The sequence below is a fragment of the Mirounga angustirostris genome, unplaced genomic scaffold (assembly GCF_029215605.1).
Source record: "Mirounga angustirostris isolate CCGP_5_RB_7025 unplaced genomic scaffold, mMirAng1.0.hap1 SCAF_4, whole genome shotgun sequence".
In the NCBI taxonomy this organism is placed as follows: domain Eukaryota; kingdom Metazoa; phylum Chordata; class Mammalia; order Carnivora; family Phocidae; genus Mirounga; species Mirounga angustirostris.
In genome coordinates, this window is record NW_026991712.1 from 64,368,830 (window position 1) to 64,390,002 (window position 21,173).

Here is a 21,173-nt window from a genome sequence, read left to right on the forward strand (position 1 = left end):
CATAGAAAATGTAATAAATATTGTCCTTTTTTTCGTGAATTCTGTTTTTGCCTTGCTTAGGATGGATTTTACCACCCTAAAATTACAGAAATATTCTGCCATACATTTTTCTAATACTTTTGTTTTTATTTTTTGAATTTAGATCTTTAATTCATCTGAAATGGTTATATAGAATCCGTCCTTTCCCAATTAATTTGAAATGCCAGTTTTATCCTACGTGATTCTGTTTGAGTTTTCTGTACAGTAACATTGAGCTATTTATTGTATCCAGTGTTGAATTGTTTAAAATATTTTAATTTTATAGTATACTTTGATCTTTGTAGTCCAAGTCCCCCCACCCCTGCCAATTCTTTTAAACATCTATTAAATGTATTCTTCTACAAGACTTTAGAACCAGTTTATTAAGTTAAAAAAAAAAAAAGGTTTATTTAGTGATTAGAATTGTATTGTGTTTATAAGTTAACTTGGGGAGATATATTTTATTTGAAGTGTTGAACCTTCTAATCCAGAAGTATAAGTTCATTCAGTCAGATCTTTTATGTCACTCAGTAAAATTTCATTGTTTTCTTCCTTTTGCTCTTGCACATTTCCTGTTTAATTATTTCTATGTTTTTTGTTTGAGTTTCGGTAGTATTTTGGATGACTCTTTTTTTCTCACTTCCTAATTTATTTTTTTTTTAATTTTAACAGTTTTTATTTAATGTTGTATATAAAATTACTTTATTCCTGCATCTTCTCAATTGTTTCTGCCTTATATTTGCCCTTTTTCCTTTTCTACCTGTCTAACTACTGTCCAGTGTTAGTCTCGTGCTGACCACGTTGCTAGGGTGAATGCCCACATGGACAGTTGTACCATGAGCCTTGTCTCGTGGTACTTATTCAGTGTAGATGATGTATTTCTTCCTGTAAACCTGCACTGCTTTGTCAGTTTGCTGACCTTTGTGGTATCCTCGCACAAATTGTACTTCAGCATCCTTTTGAATGGGCATGGATTGAATGTTGTACTTCTGTCTCAGCTTTTTGGAAAGGAGGGAAGACATCATCTTCCTGTGAATGTGGGAAGGTGCATTGAAATACCTTTTACTCTTCTTGCTCTGGTCAGAAGTCACAAAGGGATTGAACTTCATTTTGGTTGCTGGCACTTCAGCAATGGCCACAAAAAGCTCCCACTTCCTAATTTAATTGGAATATAGAAAAACCGTCATTTTTCCATATTTATCTCATAGTTATTCACTTTCTAAACTGATATTGTTTCTAAAACTTTATTTCATTATCTTGGGTTTTTCTAGGTGAATAATGTATTTTGTCTTTGTTCTTTTACAGTATTTATTCCTCATTTTTGTTCTTTTGTTTCTGTTACGGAACATTTGTTTGAACCTCTAAAAAATATTGAATAGTGTTAATGATGGCAAGGAACCTCATTTTGTTTTTAACATTACTGTTGTATTTCACCAGTAAGTTTGATAATTGCTGTTGGTTTTTGGAGGATACTCTATCAAATTAAGTATATGAGTGTGTGTGTGCCTGGATGTGATTTTAGTTTTGTTTTTTAAGTCAGGATTAACTTGAATTTTTTCATACCATTGAAAAATACCAGATCAGCAATTATGAAAACTTACTGGTAAATATAGCAGTAATGTTAAAAACATTACATTTGTCTCTTGTTTATTTATATTTGTCCTAGTAATTTCAATGGGATTCATCAAAGGAGAAGTTAATTTTTAGTGGACTCAATTTACCACCTTGAAAACAGAAGTCTGCACTTATATTTAGGAGACAATTAGAGAGGGAGAATTAGAGGAGAAGACATAGAGAATAATAATATCTAACTCTATTAAGTACTTTCTGTGTATCCCAAATGATTTTATGTGCTTTACTTAACATTTATTAAATTAATCCTCCCCAAACACTGGGATATTTAGGTGCTGTTACTATTTCCTTTTTTACAATGAGAAAATTGAGAGATTTAAGTTAACTTGTAGGAAGCAGTAAAGTGAAGAATGTTTTCAGTTCTTTTGAAAACTTTCCTAGGAAGGGAGGAAGGAAAGTATCATCAATGAATATTGATTATTCCTCTCAGAAATGTGAAAAAAGGATAAAAGTGGACAGTAGCAGAGGTGTAGCAAGAGTTGAAGGAAGATTTTTTTTTCAGTGAAAAGATTTGAATATGTTAATAAGTATTAGAGAAGATCAGTCATATACATGAAATTGAAAATGTAATGTTGCAAGAAAAAACTTGAGTTGGGGGGAAGATATTAATGAATGCAAGAAGAGATGGGTTTGAGGGTGAATGAATAGTTCACTTTAGAAGTACAAAGGAATATTTTTTCCCCTGAAATGAGAGGAAAGAGAAAGATTATTGTTGATGTCAGGGAACTTTATGGTGGGACAAGGGAGACTGAAGTAGGCTATGTTAAGTTACCTACTTCTTAGCTAAGTAGGTAATTGTTTGTTTGTTAAGGGAAGGTGGAGGAGGGGCAGTGGGAGGGCATGTAATTGGGTATTGACAGAAAATGGAATAAGTGCTTTGAGGACAGTTATCATTTTCTGATAATCTATTAAATTTTTTATGACTTCTTCCAGAGAACTCTTTGCATATTAAACATTTTTATATATGTAAGATATATATAATAAATAATATGTCTTTTAAAAGCTGTAGCACATATTATATATATATTAAAAGTTGTAATAGTATTAAGCATGTCTAATATTAGCATGTTAAAGATCCAAAAGGTCCACTAGGAAAACTGTTTTGTGTAATGCAGAGTTTCCCAAATATATTTTATCAATGAATATCTTTTTCATGTACCAGTTGTTAATTGTAAAACATACTTTGAAATCATCCAGTTTAAACTATCCAGGGTGTTCTAACTGGGAGAGCAGAAAGCAGCTTCAGAGTTGGGACACCAGATATACTCTTTTCATTACTGAATTAGCCAAAAATTGGGCACATGTTATCAGTTATAGACAAAATAATAGCTACCACTGATTTAGAATTAGTTGTGTTCTTTATGTATTGGGCGTATGTAGGGTATGTGTGTTTTGGTGATTCCTCACGAACATTATTATCTTTGTTGCTGATGAAGAAACTGAGGCAAAGAAAGATGAAATAAATTATCCAGTTAAATGGGGAGACATGATTGAAACACAGGTCTTTCATATTCCAAAATCTGTTATAGTATAGTATGTTTCCTTTGCTTATAGTTCTCTTTTAATTGGTCGCGTGAAATGAGCAATTTTCTGCCAGATGGCTGAGTTATGGCCACAGATAAGTGTGTATTTCTTTTTTTAAATAACATACATTACACCTAGAATAGTTATGAAACTAGATATTATTTGCATTATCTCTTTGTTCTACTGGAAGTCATTTATTTCTGTTCATACTAATTAAAAGTATGATTACTCAAGAGTGACATGCTGAAAAATACTCAGGGGTGTAGCCATTTTTCCCATATCTGTGTTCTTAAGAATATATTAGTAGAGTTATTAATAGGTATTCTAAAAAGAGGAAGAGGGGCTCATGGTAAAATAAATTTTGGAAACACTGCGTATTATATATTCCCTTTAGAGAGCAAATTAAAAACTGTAATAAAGAAAGCTATTTCCCAGCATATCTCTAACTTACTTGATAATGGGATTTTTTTTTAAAAATCTCTGTTAACATCTTAAGGCATTAACATTCATTAGAACCAAGTTTAGTAAATGATAATATAGACCAAAAGAAAGCTTCTGTTTGGGCACATACCAGTTAGCCTTTGATCAGCTGAGTGTGTTTCCTAGCTAGAGCTACTTAAGGATTATAATTGGATGTATTCCAAATGCATACTTACTACTAAGTATGCTAACCTTTAAATGGTGCCAATACATACTGTTTCACATTGCTTTTTTGCCACTGTTGGGTTTTAAATACTCTTTATGCTTTTTCAGTACACTTCAGTTAAGTCAGATATATTTGCATGTTTTTTTATTCTTACCATTTTAGATATGGGAGAAAGGACTACTATAAATGCAAGTGCAGATGGCAACATTGGAAGTATAGAGGATGGTAGCGACAGTGAAAATATTCAAGCAAATGGAATTCCAGGAACACCAATTTCTGTTGCATATACACCGTCTTTACCTGATGACAGATTGTCTGTCTCTTCCAATGATACTCAGGTATAAATGGGGGGCAGGGGGGTATCCAGTTAATCTTACAGATTTATAGGCTGCCAGCACCTTGTGGTGAATATATCTAGTTGATCTGCTGGCTAATTATAATTTGGGAAAATAAAAACTTGGGTTTTTCTTATTGATATAAATCAAAGCAGTTTATTCCCTGAATATATTGATAGTTAACTTGCCAACTCTAAGCTGTTTCATATATGTTCACATCTTCTCTATGCTCCCCGCTATTGATATCTTGTCAGGGCATGATGTGCTAGATTTTGTTTGTAATGGTATGAACTGGATAAATTTCAAGAGTTTTTTTTGGTGGCAAAGAGAGAATATTTTTAAAGAACTTATTTTTTGGGGTGACTGGGTGGCACAGTCAGTTGAGCTTCTGCCTTCAGCTCAGGTGATGATCCTGGGGTCCTGGGATCGAGCCCTGCATCGGGCTCCCTGCTCAGCGGGGAATCTGCTTTTCCATCTCCCTATGCCACTCCCCCGTTTGTGCTCTCTCTCTTTCTTCCTCTGTTAAATAAATAAAAATCTTTATTTAAAAAAAAGAATTTCTTTTTTAAGGTATTAATTTATTGCTGGGGAGGAGGGTGGTATGTCAGATTAAAGAGAAACAGTGTGGCAAATTCCTCATCAGGCTTCTCCAACAGAACCCCCTCCATTAATTACTGAACTGAATAAAATATATGGAAGGTTGAAATGATTTTACACTGGCAAATGTCTTTATTTACATGGTATGTTAACTTGTTTAGGAATCTGGAAATTCTTCAGGACCTTCACCTGGTGCTAAGTTTTCCCACATTTTACAAAAGGATGCCTTTCTAGTATTCAGGTCATTGTGTAAACTGTCCATGAAACCACTGTCAGATGGACCACCAGATCCAAAGTAAGTCATTACCTATTCTGCTTGACAAATAGTTTTTTAAGCTTGAAACTTACTTACTATAAGGTAGTCTTTGGATTTTCTTTTGTTCTTCTTGCCCCATAGAACTCTCAAAAATATATTTTAGGGTTATTTTGCTTTTTAAAAAATGTATTTGAAAAATAGTTCAAAAATTGCTAGATACCTTACACTGTTTCCCAAAGCATACCAACAATATTAGAGAATTGTGCCTGGTTGAACAATTGAAAGAATTCTTATTTCAGTATCATGAGTAACTTTGGAGTAAGTGTAGCCCTGTTACATTTAGCCTCATGCTAGGTTTCTGAAAGCTACCAGTTGAAAGGTAATAAAACCTAAGAGAAATGAATTCTAAAATTTATAACGAAAGATACTGCATATTCATTAAGGTCTGAAAAATGCTCTGATGTGATACCTTCCTCTGTGGGAAGCAGGAAGTACTTTGAGATAGGAGTGACTTGTCTGATTCCTGTCAAATATATTAGTTTAAACCGTAGGAAAGTGCCATTTTTGTAAGTCATAAGTCACCAAATATCTTTCATTTCATATGAGTCAAATGTAACTAATTCTTGCTTGAGACTGAGTTTGGGCACTATTGGAGAGCCATGCCTCCCTAATGTTGCAGCATGGTGTAATACAGCATGACAATTTAGGAGAACTTTCTGGAGAAAGAAATCTTAAAGGTGGCTTGGCCTGAGCGGCTTGGTGAAAAGGATATTGAAATAGGGGGAAAATGTAAACACTACTTTATTTTTTAAAAACTCTAGAGCATTCTGGTTTCTAAATGTCACCTAAGAAAGATGAGAGACAGTTACAATAAAAACTTTATTAAGTTTGGGGAGAAAAGAAAAACTTTGTAAGTTTTGGGAAACCACATTTGTTCTATTTTCTATAGTTTTATTTTGTCACATTGTACTGATTCAATGAGAAACATCTTTTAAGCCCTAAACCTAAAATTCTAAAATCTTTTTAGGCCCAAATCCTGAGAGTCAGAAATATAACACTGATTTTTCTTTATTTTGAAAATATAAACTCTACAGAAAAAGGATGAAGGTTGTTCAGATTGCAATATAAAGTTGACTATACCCTGTGTAATAAGAATATATTCAAAATTTTTTCAATTTCTTATTTTCACTATGACAGGAAACATAACCATCTCATTCCGAATTGTTGAAGGTGGAAATAACTTAAGAATTTAGTGTTATTGCTGAAGGCCATCTTTGCCATGATTTAAAAATGTTATTAACCCTAAAAGTCTCAGATGTTTACTTTTCCAAATCAACTGTTTAAAAATGTGATTTGAAAAAATATTAATAAGCAGAAAAAGAATTCCTTAAAGTGCCCAAAATGAAAAGAAAACAAAAGAAAATACATGATTTTAAGGAGTACTCTATGGCAGGGGGCTTTCCTTTAGCACTATATAAAAAGTAATCTAGTTTTGGAGAGCTTCAATCTTTAATATTACAAAGGATTCTTATTTTTGGAGAGCTGCAATCTTTAATATTACAAAGGATTCTTATGAGGAATAATGTAAATTAATTATCCTCCTACTCAGTAGACTTAAACCAAATATTAGGAAATTTTGTTTGAACATAAAAAAGACCTTTTTGGTCATCAGGAACATTAAACATTAGAAATGAATACAGAAGAGGGGCGCCTGGGTGGCTCAGTTGGTTAAGCGACTGCCTTCGGCTCAGGTCATGATCCCGGAGTCCCGGGATCGAGTCCCACATCAGGCTCCCTGCTCGGCGGGGAGTCTGCTTATCCCTCTAACCCTACCCCCTCTTGCGCTCTCTTTCTCACTCTCGCTCTCTCTCTCAAATAAATAAATAAATAAATAAATAAATAAATAATAAATAAATAAATAAATGATTGAATACAGAAGAAATCAAATTTTCCACCCCTAGAAACTGTTCATTTTCCAAAAGAAAATATGGGGTTCCTATCTTACATGATTTTTCCCCCCAAAATTAATGACTTGTAGTTACATAATTTTCTTTTTTGCCTTTCTTCTCTTGATATTTTGTGATCTTGCTAAGATGATGTTCCAGGAAATGTTCGTTAAGCTTGAATTATAATTTGAAACTACCCCGTGAAAATCTGCGGGCCTGAAATTTCTAGCTTCTTTTGCCTTTATAAAAGTGTACTTGATTGTGTCATAAGACAATCATTTGATCATTTCTTCATTAATTAATGCTTTATAGATAGTAGGTACTTAATAAATGTTTAGATGGGTACATGAATAAATCCGTGAGTTATATTGAGCACTTACTATGTACAAGGCATTTTGTTAGAGCTGGGGATACAAAAATAAAACCTACCACAAAAATTTGTGTTAGATAACAGTAAGCTGCAGGTTGTAATAACTACTGGAATAGAGCAGAAAAGATAATAAATTAGCTAGACTAGGAAATAGTCATAATGTAAAAGCCTTGGAAGGCTTCAACATGAAGGGGAGATACTTAACCCATACCATATTTTCCGGGCTATTCATAATCTAACCTCGTACTGTTTCTAACTTGATTTAAGCTGTTTTTCCCCTTTGTTAATAACTATATTTGCTGCACATATTCATCTTGGAAAGTTGATATGTAGTAGCAAGTAATGATATTATTGGTTCCAGTTTTATTTCAAAGATGGTAATATTTTTGTGATTCCCATTTACATGAAATTAAATATTTCTTGTTAGAGTTTCTTAGGTTCTTGAAATACTCGACCCTTAAAAACCATAAAATTTTTAAGGTAGAAATCAGGAACAGTTAAGTAAACTTAATTATCTGTGGTGTGAATGTAACTGATACAGCATTTGGAAAAAATAAAAGAATTAGCTCCTAGAGCATGTAAGTGTGTTCTGTATTTGAAAAGTTGCATGGGATCCAGTCTTCTTGGTCTGTTGGCCTTAAGAGGCCTGTCAATGGGAGAAAAATTATGTGTTGTGAAATCTGATAATTACAATGCTAGATACTGATCAGAATATAGCATAGTATATTGATCAGAAAAAAAGTGAAAATTTAAGCTGAAAGGGAGTTTTTTTGCTTTTCATTATTAAAATACGTAGAATAAATGGGTAAACTATTAAGAGATATAAATGTTCTAAAAGCCTCTGTATTTCAAAAAAGAAAAGAACTTTAAATGGTTATTGAAAAAATAAGCTTGAAGTAGTCCTACAACTTGTTCATGCAACCAAAACTTTTAATTTTGTTTAGGGTTTTTGAGTAGCATACGTAGGGAAAAAGTACATTATATACTAAACTATTAAATATTATATACTACGTATATGTGTATATATATATACATATACTAAATATGGCATATAATCTGGGAAGATTATGATGATTTCTAAAAGGTGAAATATGCTTGTGAAAGAAAAGAACAAGGAATAAATCTTTATATTTAGTGTCCAAAGGAACAGTAGCTTGATTTTAAATATGTGTGAATGATTGCTTTTCCATATAAAAAGTTTGTGAAATTATGTGGTACTTGAGATCATAAGTGGAACTACCCATTACTAGTGGCAAAGCTTATTCATGTACTGTACTTTATGTGGTCGAGTTTTCTGTTCCTCTCCATTTAAAAGTTTGTGAAATTTTGTGGTACCAGGAAATATCTTTGGAACAGCCTTTTATTACCATAATGCTAAATATGTCCATATACTGTGCCTTCTTTTTTACATTTTAGGTCTCATGAGTTACGATCCAAGATTCTTTCATTGCAGTTACTTCTATCCATTCTGCAGAATGCAGGACCTGTTTTCAGGACAAATGAGATGTTTATTAATGCTATTAAGCAGTATCTCTGTGTTGCACTCTCAAAAAATGGAGTGTCATCTGTTCCAGAGGTTTTTGAGCTTTCTCTTTCCATATTTCTCACTTTGTTGTCAAACTTCAAGACACATCTGAAGATGCAAATTGAGGTATGTTCTGCATTGTTGGGTATTTCATTTGTTTCATGTTTTAAATCAGATTATTAATCCCCTAGAAAATTTTTCAGAATGTGAAATAATATTTGTGAATTGTCATGTACAGCTGAACCTTAAACAATACTGCTTTGAACTGAGTAGGCCCACTTACATGTGGATTTTTTTTCAATAAGTGTAGATACAGTACTGTAAGTGTATTTTCTTTTTTTTTCTTCAGTTTACTTGATTGTAAGAATACAGCATATAATACATGTAATGTACAAAATAGTTAGTTGAATGTTTATGTTGTCAGTAGGCTCATAGCCTATTAGTAGTTAAGCGTTTGGAGAGCCATAGTTATATGTGGATTTTCAGCTGTGCTGGGATCAGTACCCCTAACCCTCACATTGTTCAGGGGTGAACTGTGCTTCTTTTTTTTCATTTACTCATTCAACTAGCATGTGCTTATGAAGTACTAAGCACTGGGTAAACATTAAGAAAACAAAATCAAATTAAGACACAGCCCCTGCCTTCAGGGAATTTATACTGGTTGAATTGATGATTCTAGATGTCTTGAGGTAAATCAGTCCTCACAATAATTTTGCCGTTGTTTGTATGGTATGTAATAGTGAATTTGGTTATCTTAAAAGAAAGCTCTATATATACTTCACACGATTTTAAGCCATCTAAGTTTTGGGCACTTTAAAGAGGCTTATATTTTTAGTGTTATATTTTAGGAGTTTGAATTTTTAATTTTTGCTTTGTATTATTTTTCTAATGTACAAATGATAAATTATCATTTCCTAGAGATTTGAGGTGGGTGGAACAATCATATTATACTTTATTACTAATGTTCTACAGTATCTATTAAAATTCACATGGAATATTATGGGAATAAGACAGAATAAGGCCCTGGTATTTTAAGTGAAAGGTTTTTAAATTGGGGCCAAATTCTGAACAGGAAACAATTTCTGGTACATATATATTGTCAAATTTTAGTTTGTCTTATGTCTGTCAAAATAATGGAAGGCATTTAACTAGGAACAGTTGCTATTTTTTGATAACTTTTTTCCCATTATTTTCAGGAAGTACAGTTAAAAGAGATTTAAAAAAACTTTTGGAACTTTTGCTTCCTTACTAACCCAAAAGTCTTTCATGTGATGATGAAGCGTTTAAATTGCTATTAGATAATTTTAGAAGACTGCATTCATTTACTTAGAAATTTCTGAACACTGAGACTCAACTTCTTTAAGTACTGTTTAGTAGACTGTGAAATATAAATTCTTAGGGAACCAAGTATCACAAAAATCATTAAAGTTGGGATTACTATTTTTGTAGATTAAATTTGATGTACAAAACTTTTGGAAACACAAATTTAAAGGGAATACTGGTAAGAAATTTCCTTTGTCCTCAGGTGGTAGATTCTCATTACAAAATTGTTGTAATATTGTTCTGTATGCTTAAAGAGAGCAGGTTTATTTCGCTCTCCATTGTCCCTTATGGAGAGATTGAGGATCAAACAAGACAAGTGTAGATTGCTTTTGAAAATACTACACATATTCAAATGCACGATAAGCTGTGTTCTAGTTGGAGAAAGCAAAGCCGACATATAAATACCTAAATTTGCAAAGTAGTGTTGAGATTGTTATTACATGAATGTTCATTTTATGAGAATATTCACTTCAGAGTTTCGATAATATGATTTTCCATAGACATTAACTTACATGCCTATATCAGAAAATAGTTAATGCACAACTTTTCAAGAAAATATTTGCGAAGTGTCTATGATATTACTATTACTCTACACACACTACATTTTAGGTGCTCTATAAATCTTTAAAATTTTGGTGTTTTTTTAGAGCCCCTGTCGATGGGCATGATGTCTTAAATTACAATTGTAGGCTGTTGCTTGCCTAGTATAATTTGATAACTCATAGAGAGTAGCTAAAGTTTTTATTTTTCTCTTTCTCCAAATCTAGGGGTTTTATTTAGTCCACAATTTGGAGAGTTCTAAACTTTCTTTTTTATTTGTTTAGTATAACTGATGTTAACAGTATTATATTAGTGTCAGGTGTACAACATAGGGATTCAACATTTCTGTACATTACAGGATGATCACTGCAATAAATGTAGTTACCATCTGTTATCTTACAAAGTTAATACAAGATTATTAACTATATTTCCCATGCTGTGTATTACATCCCCATGACTTATAACTGGCAGTTTATACCTCTTAATCCTCTGCACCCATTTCGAACCTCCACATCCTCACCCCTCTGTCAGCCACCAGCTGGTTCTGAGTCGGAGCTTTGTTTCTTTTGTTTTTGTTTTTTGGACTCCAAATTTAAATGAAATCATAGCAGTATTTGTCTTTCTCTTCCTTATTTCACTTAGCATAATACTATGATGAATAAACAAAGAGATGAACTAAGGTTCATCCATGTTGTTGCAATGACAAGATTTAAATTCTTTTCTATGGCTGAGTAGTGTTGCATTGCACATATATATCATTTCTTCTTTATCCATTCATGGACACTGAGATTGTTTCCGTTATCTTGTCTATAGTAAATAATGCTGCAATAAACATAGGTATCCTATATCTTTTCATATTAGTGTTTTCATTTCATTGTATAGATACCCATTAGTGGAATTGCTAGATTATATAGTAGCTTTATTTTTTATTTTTTATTTTTTAAAGATTTTATTTATTTATTTGAGAGAGAGAGAATGAGAGAGAGCACATGAGAGGGGGGAGGGTCAGAGCGAGAAGCAGACTCCCTGCCGAGCAGGGAGCCCGATGCGGGACTCGATCCAGGGACTCCAGGATCATGACCTGAGCCGAAGGCAGTCGCTTAACCAACTGAGCCACCCAGGCTCCCTGTAGTAGCTTTATTTTTAATTTTTTGAGGAACCTCCATACTCTTTTCCATAGTGGCTGTACCGGTTTACATCCCCACCAATAGTGTACAAGAGTTCCCCTTTCTCTACATCCTCGTCAACACTTGTTATTTCTTATCTTTTTGATAATAGCCATCCTCACAAGTGTAAGGTGATATCTCATTATGGCTTTGATTTGCATTTCCTTGATGATTAGTGATGTTGAGCATCTTTTCGTGTACCTGTTGGCCATCTGTGTGTGTCTCCTTTGGAAAAATGTCTATTCATAACCTCTGCCAGTTTTTTTAATTGATTTTGGTTTTTGTTTTTTTGCTATTGAGTTGTGTAAGTTCTTTATATATTTTAGATATTAATCCCTTGTTAAATATATGATTTGCAGATGTCTTCTATTTAGTAGGTTGCCTTTTCATTTCATTAATGGTTTCCTTTGCTGTGCAGAAGCTGTTTAGTTTGATGTAGTCCCATTTGTTTACTTATGCTTTTGTTTCGCTTGCCTTTGGAATCAGAACCAAAAAGACATCACTAAGGCTTATGTCAACAAGCTTACTACCTATGTTTTCTTCTAGGAGTTTTTTATGGTCTTACATTCAAGTCTTTAATCCATTTTGAGTTCATTTTTGTACATGGTGTAAGATAGTGGTTCAGTTTCATCATTTCACATGTAGCTATCCAGTTTGCCCAGGACCAGTGATTGAAGAGACTGATTACTGATTTAATCTCCTTACTAGTAATTGGTCTATTCAGATTTTCTATCTCTTCCTGATTCATTCTTGTAACATTGTATGTTTCTAGGAATTCATCCATTTCTTCTAAGTTGTCCCATTTGTTGGTATATAATTGTTCATAGTAGTCTTTTGTGATCTTTTGTATATCTGTGGAATTAGCTGTAACCTCCTATTTCATTTCTGACTTTGTTTGAGCCCTGTCACTTTTTTCTTGGTGAGTCAGCCTGAAGGTTTGTCAGTGTGTGTATCTTTCCAGAGAATCATCTCTTTGTTTATTCATCTTTTCTGTTGTCTTTTTAGTCTCTCTCTCATTTATTTACACTCTGATCTTATTTCCTTCCTATGTTTAGTTCCTTGTATTCTTTTTTTTAATTCCTTTAGATGTAAAGTTAAGTTACTCATTTGAGATTTCTCTTGTTTGTTGAAGTAGGCTTGTATTGCAATGATTCCCCTTTTAGGACCGCTTTGACTGCATCCTATAGATTTTGGTATGTTGTATTTGTTTTCATTCATCTCAAGGTAGTTTTTGACTTCTCCTGTGACGTAGTTGTTCATTAGTGTGTTGTTTAATCTCCACTTGTAGTTTTTCAGTTTTTCTTCTTGTAATTTCTAATATTAAACCATTGTGTTTGGAAAAGGTGTTTGATATGATTTCAGTCTTCTTGAATTTATTGAGACTTGTTTTGTGGTCTAAAATGTGATCTGTCCTGGAGAGTGTTTCATGTGCATTTAAGAAGGGTGTATATTCTGTTTTTAGGTTCTGTATACTGTTAACGCTTGAATGAAACAGGGGTAGGGACATTTAACTCCTGCCTAGTCAAAAACCCAGGTTAACCATCTGACTCCCCCAAAATTTAACTAATATCCTACTGTAGCCTGGAAGCCTTTACTGATAACAGTCAATTAACATATATTTTGTATATTGTATGCATGATATACTGTGTTACAATAAAGTAAGCTAGAGAAAAAACATTAAAAACATTAAGAACATTAAGAAAATCATAAGAGAAAATATCTTTACAGTACGTTACTGTATTTATCAAAAGAAATCCACATAGGATGGAGCTTGAGAGTATTTTTTTTAAGTGTGTTTTTAAGATTTTATTTATTTATTTGAGATAGGAAGAGAGAGAACATGAGTGGTGGGGAGGGGCAAAGGGAGAGGTAGAAGTGGACTCCCTGCTGAGCAAGGAGCTTGACGTGGGGCTTGACGTGGGGCTTGATCCCAGGACCCTGAGATCATGACCTGAGCCGAAGGCAAGTGCTTAACCAACTGAGCCACCCAGGCACCCTGGAGCCTGAGAGGTAAAATAAGTCAGAGAAAGACAAATACCATGTGATTTCACTCATAATGTGGAATTTAAGAAATAAAACAGATGAACATATGGGAAAGAAAAGAGAGAGAGAGACAAACCAGGACAAACTATAGAGAACAAACTGAGGTTTACCGGAGGGGAGGTGGGCAGGGGGATGGGTTAAATGGGTGATGGGTTAAGGAGGTCACTAGTAGTGATGAGCACTGGGTGTTGTAGGTAAGAGATGGATCACTAAGTTCTACACCTGAAACTAATATTATACTGTATGTTAGCTAACTGGAAGTTAAATAAAAACTTGAAGGAAAAAAAAATCCACATATAAGTGGGCCTGCATAGTTCAAACCCATGTTTTTCAAGGGCTGCCTGTACATCTATTAAATCCATCTGGTATAATGTGTTATTTAAGACCAGTGTTTCCTTAATGATATTCTGTCTTGATGTAAGTGGAGGATTGAAATTTCATACTCTACTGCTGTCAGTTTCTCCCTTTAGGTCTGTTAATATCTGCCTTATATATTTCAGTGCTGCTGTGTATGGTGCATATATAAGTATTCTAAATTTTTGCTGGATTGACCCCTTTATTGTTATTTACTGCCCCACTTTGTCTTTTATTACTGTCTTTGTTTTAGTCTTTTTTTGTCTGATATGAGTGTAGCTATACCACCTTTCTTTTCATTTCCCTTTGCATGGAATATCTTTTCCATTCTTTCACTTTCAAGTCTGTGTATGTCCTTACTTCTGAAACGAGTCTCATGTAGGAAGTATATAGATGTGTCTTGTTTTTTCATTCATCCAGCCACTATATATCTTTTGATTGGGGCATTTAGTTCATTTACATTTGAAGTAATTATTGATAGGTAAATACTTAACTGCCATTTTGTTAATTTTTTTCTGACTGTTCTGTTCCTTTTTCTTTTTCTCTTCGTTTGTGGTTTGATGACTTTTTTTAGTGTTATGGTTAGATTCCTTTCTCATTTTGTTTGTATATTTACTATAAGTTTTTGGTTTGTGGATATGATGAGGTTCACGTCTATCCTCCTATGTATAGATCAGTTTAAGTTGATCACAACTTAAGTTTGAACACACTCCTAAGCTGCATTTTTACTCCCTCCCCCATTTTATGTTTTTGATACCGCTTTTTACATTTTTTATGTAACCCTTAACTAATCATTGTTTTAATTGATTTTACTTTTGTTAACTTTATTAGTAGCTTTATAAGTGATTAATTTACTACCTGTACTATAATGTGCCCTTTCTAGTGAGATTTTTACTTTTGTATATTTTCTTGTTTATTAGTGCCATTTCTTTTCAGCTGAAAGAAGTCCTGTTAATATTACTTATAAAAACAGTTTAATTATAATGAACTTCTTTGGTTTTGCTTCTCTGGAAAACTTGCTTTCTTCTTGAAATTTGAATGATAATCTTGCTGGTTAGAGTATTATTGGTTGGAAGTTCTTTCCTTTCAGCACTTTGAATATCTCCTGTCACTCCCTTCTGGGCCACACAGTTTGTGCTCAGATATCTGTTGATAGCCATATGGGTTTTTCCTTGTACACAACTAGTTGTTTTTCTCTTGCTGCTTTTAAGATTTTCTCTGTATCTTTAATTTTTGACATTTTAATTATAATGTGTCTTGATGTGGACCTCTCTGAATTCATCTCATTTGTAACTCTTTGGGCTTCCTGGACCTAGATGTCTGTTTCCTTCCCTCAGGGAAGTTTCTAGACATTAATTCTTCAGATAAGTCTTCTGCCCCTTTCTCTTGCTCTTCTCCTTTAGGGACCACTATAATGAGAATGTACTTCCACTTGATGTTGTTCCTTAAGTGATCTTCATTTTTTAAAAATTCTTTTTCCTTTTTGTTGCTCTATTTGGGGGGTTCTTCTGCCCTGATTTGTAGATCGCTGGTCCTTACCTATTTGATTCAGTCTGCTGTTGAACCCCACAAGTGTATTTTTCAGTTCAGTTATTGTGTTCCTCAGCTCTTGACTTCTTTGCTATTTCATTTTCTTTCTTGAAGTTCTCATCCATTCCTGTACCACATTCTGTGAGCATCCTTATGACTATTACTTTGAATTCTTTTTCATGTAGATCACTTATCTCCATATCATTAAGGTCTTTTTCTGAGGTTTTTTCTTTTTCTTTTTTTTTTTGAAATCTATTTCTCAGTTTCCTCATTTTGCTTGACTGTTTCTATGTATCAGGTGAAACAGCTGCTTCTCTGTCTTGAGGGAATGACCTTGTGCAGGTGGTGATCTTTCTCATTCAACCTTGCCCTAGCTCTTGGTTGTCCCTGGAACCTTTGTGATTATCTAAACCACCTTATTTATTCTTGATATGCACCTATTGTTGAGGATGTGCCCTGTCCGGTCAGTGATCCATGGGGAGGAATCTCATTTAGCACCTAGTTTCAGGCTGTTTGGAAGCCACTCCCTCAGGCAACAACTTTTAAATAATGCAAATATATACAGTCCTGTTCTCCAGACTGGAGATCTGGAGATGTCCCCTGTGTGACAGTGGCAAAAATCCTGACTCCAGAGAAGTGCATAAGCTCCTTTCTGGGAAGACCTGTCAAATTGTAGTAAGGCCAGGGGAGGTGCAAAACATGGCTTCTCCCTGCTTTCACTCCTGGGGAGCACCTTGTTCACCTCTAGATGTGAGGGAGACCTGAAGCCTGTTTCTCAGGCTGAAGCTTCCAGGCTAAATAAATAGACCTTTTTTTACAGGAAGACATGTTGTGTTTCAGTCTGCTGTCTGTGCAATGCCCTGTGGATGGTGGCATGCCAAGAACAGTCTTTCTGATTGTTACAATCCCGTGTTGCTCTGAATGCCAGCTCTCTTGGCCACCAGGGCCAGGCAGTCAAGTGGTATCTCCTCTGTGGATTGCACATGCTCACTGGCTGTAGCAAGACAACTGGAGAGTGTAGGGGAAGGGGCACCCTTGCTGGCTTAAGACTTCAAAAAGGCAGTGCCTGTGTGTTTCAACAGTGCTGTGGCAGAGTGCCTCGTCTGTGTGTCCATTGGCTTTAGGCTGGGTGCAGGAGAATGCCACAGCCACTTGTGCTCACCAGCCTCAGCCTGCGGGCAGGGGAGCACTGCAACCACCCACGCTCTCTGGCCTCAGCAAGTGTCATGTCCACTGCCCCTTGCTTGTCCTAGCAAGGCAGCACACTTTCTTGATTCATGGTACCTTTAGAGTGTCTGATCTTTTCACAGCGTACTTGTGCTAAAAGAAGTACCTAACAGTTCCATTTATTAAGTAATTAGGTCCAAACAGCTTAACAAATATTTCTCTTTAAACAATGTAATCTCCATTTGAGGAAAAATAATACAGATAAATTTTTAAAAATGATGTTTTTATTTCATTCTTAAGTAGTCACAGTTACTTGACTACCAAAATGTATGTGCCTTTTGGACACTGCCCAACTCCTCAGACCTTGGCATCCACTTGGACACTGTCTCCCTTATTTCCTATTCTTCATTGACTTTCATGCGGTCCCTGCCCTTTAGCGTAGCAATCACTAAAACTCAGGTTTGCGAAAATAATGATGTCACTGAAAGGAATGTAGTGTGATCTAATGTTGAAACTGAGCAGTCTTGTGAGGTATTCAACAGATAAATTTCTTTGGAATTTTCTCTCAGAAATTGTCATGGCATCCCTCTAAGTTGGCTGCAGGGGTGCCTTGGGGCAATGCTTAGGAGCTGTGATCATAAATATTTATTGAACAGCTGCTGTATGCTAGGTAGTGTGGACACAGTGCTTAGTAAGAAAGACTTAGTCCCTACCTTCTTAAAAAGTTATGCTCTGTAGGAAATGCTGCTGACTTTAAGGAAGTAATAGAAATGTGTTGGATTTTGTGAAAGAAAAGCACATTTCAAGGGTACCTCACCCAATTAGGAGGGAGAAAGACATTAGTCACCTCATATTATCAGTATGCATTTCTGGAGCACAAAGCTCCCTAAATGTTAATGTGTGACTTTTAGTTTTCTTTTTTCAGTCATCCCTTCTTAAATCAGTCACTTTTCCAAAATAAATTTCAATCTAAAAATTCTTTCTTAGCTCTTAAATTGTAATTTATTTAATTAGGTTGAGTAACTCCTTTTTATTTGACATCATTTGGTGTAAAGAATAGTAAGAAATAGTTTGTTGTTTTCAGATAGAGATTTCCACTTACGTAATTATAAAAATATCATAGTGTAAGAGATGATTTTTATTGTGTGGATTAGAGCATTAGGTACATTTAAATCTAGGAAAATTGGGCACCTATTATAACGGCTGAAAAACCTAACTGATGAATAAATTTATAATCTTTGGGAGATTAAAAAAATGAAGTATGAGTTACATTGGTTTTGTAAATATGTTCACAGAATTCTTACCCAGAGGACTTTGCAGGTTTCCTTTGTAGTGGCTGTGTGATAGTAAACAAAACAACGTGAAGTTCGGGCACCTGGGTGGCTCAGTTGGTTAAGCGACTGCCTTCGGCTCAGGTCATGATCCTGGAGTCCCGGGATCGAGTCCCGCATCGGGCTCCCTGCTCGGCGGGGAGTCTGCTTCTCCCTCTGACCTTCCTCCCTCTCATGCTCTCTGTCTCTCATTCTCTCTCTCTCAAATAAATAAATAAAATCTTTAAAAAAAAAAAAACAACAACGTGAAGTTCAGTACTCCTACTAGAAGGGCTAGTTTAAGTCACACACCCAAGTTAGCTTAGTCCTGACGTTTCAGAGATGGAACTCAAAAGAAGTTGAACTCCAGAGGAGCCTGGGTCCTAATCTCTGCTCCACAGCTTTGGGATATTTAAAACATGATCACATATACAAATAACATTTTAAACAGAATTTTTTCCCTAATCACAGGTGTTCTTTAAAGAAATTTTCCTATACATTTTGGAAACTTCTACCAGCTCATTTGACCACAAATGGATGGTTATTCAGACATTGACAAGGATCTGTGCAGGTATTTGAAATTATCCTTATTATCTTTTCTTATTAAGAGATATTTTAGGGATGCCTGGGTAGCTCAGTCAGTTAAGTGTCAGCCTTTGGTTCAGGTCATGATCTCGGTCCTGGGATTGAGTCCTGCATCAGGCTCCTTGCTCAGTGGGGAGCCTGCTTCTCCCTCTCCCTCTGCCTGGCGCTCCCCCTACTTGTTCTCTCTCTCTCTCTGTCTGACAAATAAATAAAATCTCTCTCTTAAAAAAAAAGATTTAAAAGCCCAAAATATAGTAATATTCTTAATGCCTTTTGTTAAAAGCAATATATTATATTGTTACAGATGCTCAGAGTGTAGTGGATATTTATGTAAACTATGACTGTGATTTAAATGCAGCAAATATATTTGAAAGACTAGTAAATGATCTATCAAAAATTGCTCAAGGACGAGGCAGTCAAGAACTTGGTATGAGTAATGTTCAGGTAAGAACTTTAAAAGCATTTTCAAATTTAAACTCGGTCAAGGAAGAGCTATGTGTTTCCTTAAAAGATCTTTTTGTTTTTATTCTTTTTATGAATTATTTGTAGGAATTGAGCCTGAGGAAAAAAGGTTTAGAATGCTTAGTGTCAATTTTGAAGTGTATGGTTGAATGGAGTAAGGATCAGTATGTGAATCCCAACTCTCAGACGACTCTTGGTAAGGTGACATTTTATAATTCTTTGTCGTTTCAAGTAAATGGTATTTTGAAGAAGATAGTTCCAGTTGCTATTAGGCCAGTTTTGTGACCTCTTTATTCCTTTAACTGATAAAGGAAGCATTCTGTATGAGTTAAATACTAGTTTTAAAATTGTAAATTTCTGGGGCGCCTGGGTGGCTCAGTCGTTAAGCGTTTGCCCTTGGCTCAGGTCATGATCCCAGGGTCCTGGGATCGAGCCCCGCATCAGGCTTCCTACTCAGCGGTAAACCTTTCTTCTCCCTCTCCCACTCCCCCTGCTTGTGTTCCCTCTCTTGCTGTGTATCTCTCTGTCAAATAAATAAATAAAATCTTTTAAAAAAAAAATAAATAAATAAAATTATAAATTTCCAACTTAGTTATCCAAACCTTTTTCTTTCTAAATCTTCCTAGAAATATTTAAATAATATGTTAAAGTGAAGCATATTTATGCAGCTTTGTGAAAAGATAATTATAGAAGAAACCTATACAAGCCAAGATGTTTTAAGAAGATTGTTCACCCGTGTTTGACATTTACCCTTACTAGGAGAAAAACGCATAGCCACAGGGCTATCCCTAGTATTCCATCAGTCAAGAGTCTTTTGAGGGAAAATTATTTCTCATGAGGCATGAACTGAGAGCAGAAACCCAGTGGATCACTGCAACTGCAGAAAGAACTTTTAATGGTGCACACATTCTAATTCTAGTGTTTTAATATCAAAGTATATTGTCTGTGATGGCACTCAGTATTTCGCTTGTGTTGCATGGTTATCTAAGAAACATTGAAATTTCTTGCCTTACTTGATGGGTTTTTTTTAACCGTTTACATATTTTTATTTGAAAGATTAATTTACTGTATCAGTCTTTCTCCTCACAGGTCAGGAAAAAACCTTAGAGCAAGAGACGAGTGAAATCAAACACCCTGAGACAATAAACAGATATGGAAGTTTAAATTCCTTGGAGTCAACATCATCATCAGGAATAGGCAGCTATAGTACACAGATGTCTGGTACTGACAATCCAGAACAATTTGAAGTCCTAAAGCAACAAAAAGAAATAATAGAACAAGGAATAGATTTGTGAGTGTCCAATTTTAAGAAGAAATGTTACTGAATATCCTTTTGCTAGTACTGTATCACCCTTGCCCTGGGTTTCTCTACATCTTCAGAATATTTCTGTTCCTTTCTCATTACCACCTTTCATTGAGTAAAACCGGGCACAGGTCTCCTGTATCCAAGACTTCTAGTGGCTCATTATTCAGCTCTCCTTGTTTATTGCAATCTAGCCCAAGAGACCCCTATAATGCACATTAAATTAATTTTGCAGCATATCTTACATACTGTTGATGAATATCATCTCAGTAGTTTTGCATTGTTCATTTAGTAGCTCAGTTATAAAATCCCCCATTATGTTTCCTAAGCAGATGACAAGTAAAAAATTTACAGTATGAAACTTCTAATAGCTAGTTTCTCATTGCTCCTTTTATAGGTTTTATATTTTCTCCAGTTGGGTTACAAATGTGCTACTCTTGTTACTGATCCATTGTTATCAATTTCAGTTTTATATGTTGATAAGGTAATAACCTCCTTTTCCAACCTGGCTACTCTACCAGACCCAGATCTTGTAAAGTCA

General features: G+C 34.7%; 1 protein-coding gene across 4 annotated transcripts in view; it reads left to right on the forward strand.

Moving 5' to 3' along the window:
- Window positions 1-21,173, forward strand: part of ARFGEF1 (ADP ribosylation factor guanine nucleotide exchange factor 1) — a 146,715-nt gene that overhangs the window by 70,658 nt on the left and 54,884 nt on the right. For 2 of the 4 annotated variants that reach the window (XM_064588245.1, XM_064588247.1), the window contains 7 exons: window positions 3,983-4,158; window positions 4,914-5,047; window positions 8,741-8,975; window positions 18,754-18,853; window positions 19,172-19,311; window positions 19,417-19,525; window positions 20,404-20,620. In XM_064588245.1, coding sequence (XP_064444315.1) covers window positions 3,983-4,158; window positions 4,914-5,047; window positions 8,741-8,975; window positions 18,754-18,853; window positions 19,172-19,311; window positions 19,417-19,525; window positions 20,404-20,620 — 1,111 coding nt within the window. The remainder of the gene's footprint in view (window positions 1-3,982; window positions 4,159-4,913; window positions 5,048-8,740; window positions 8,976-18,753; window positions 18,854-19,171; window positions 19,312-19,416; window positions 19,526-20,403; window positions 20,621-21,173) is intronic. The other 2 variants (XM_064588246.1, XM_045896442.3) reach the window with 2 other exon arrangements.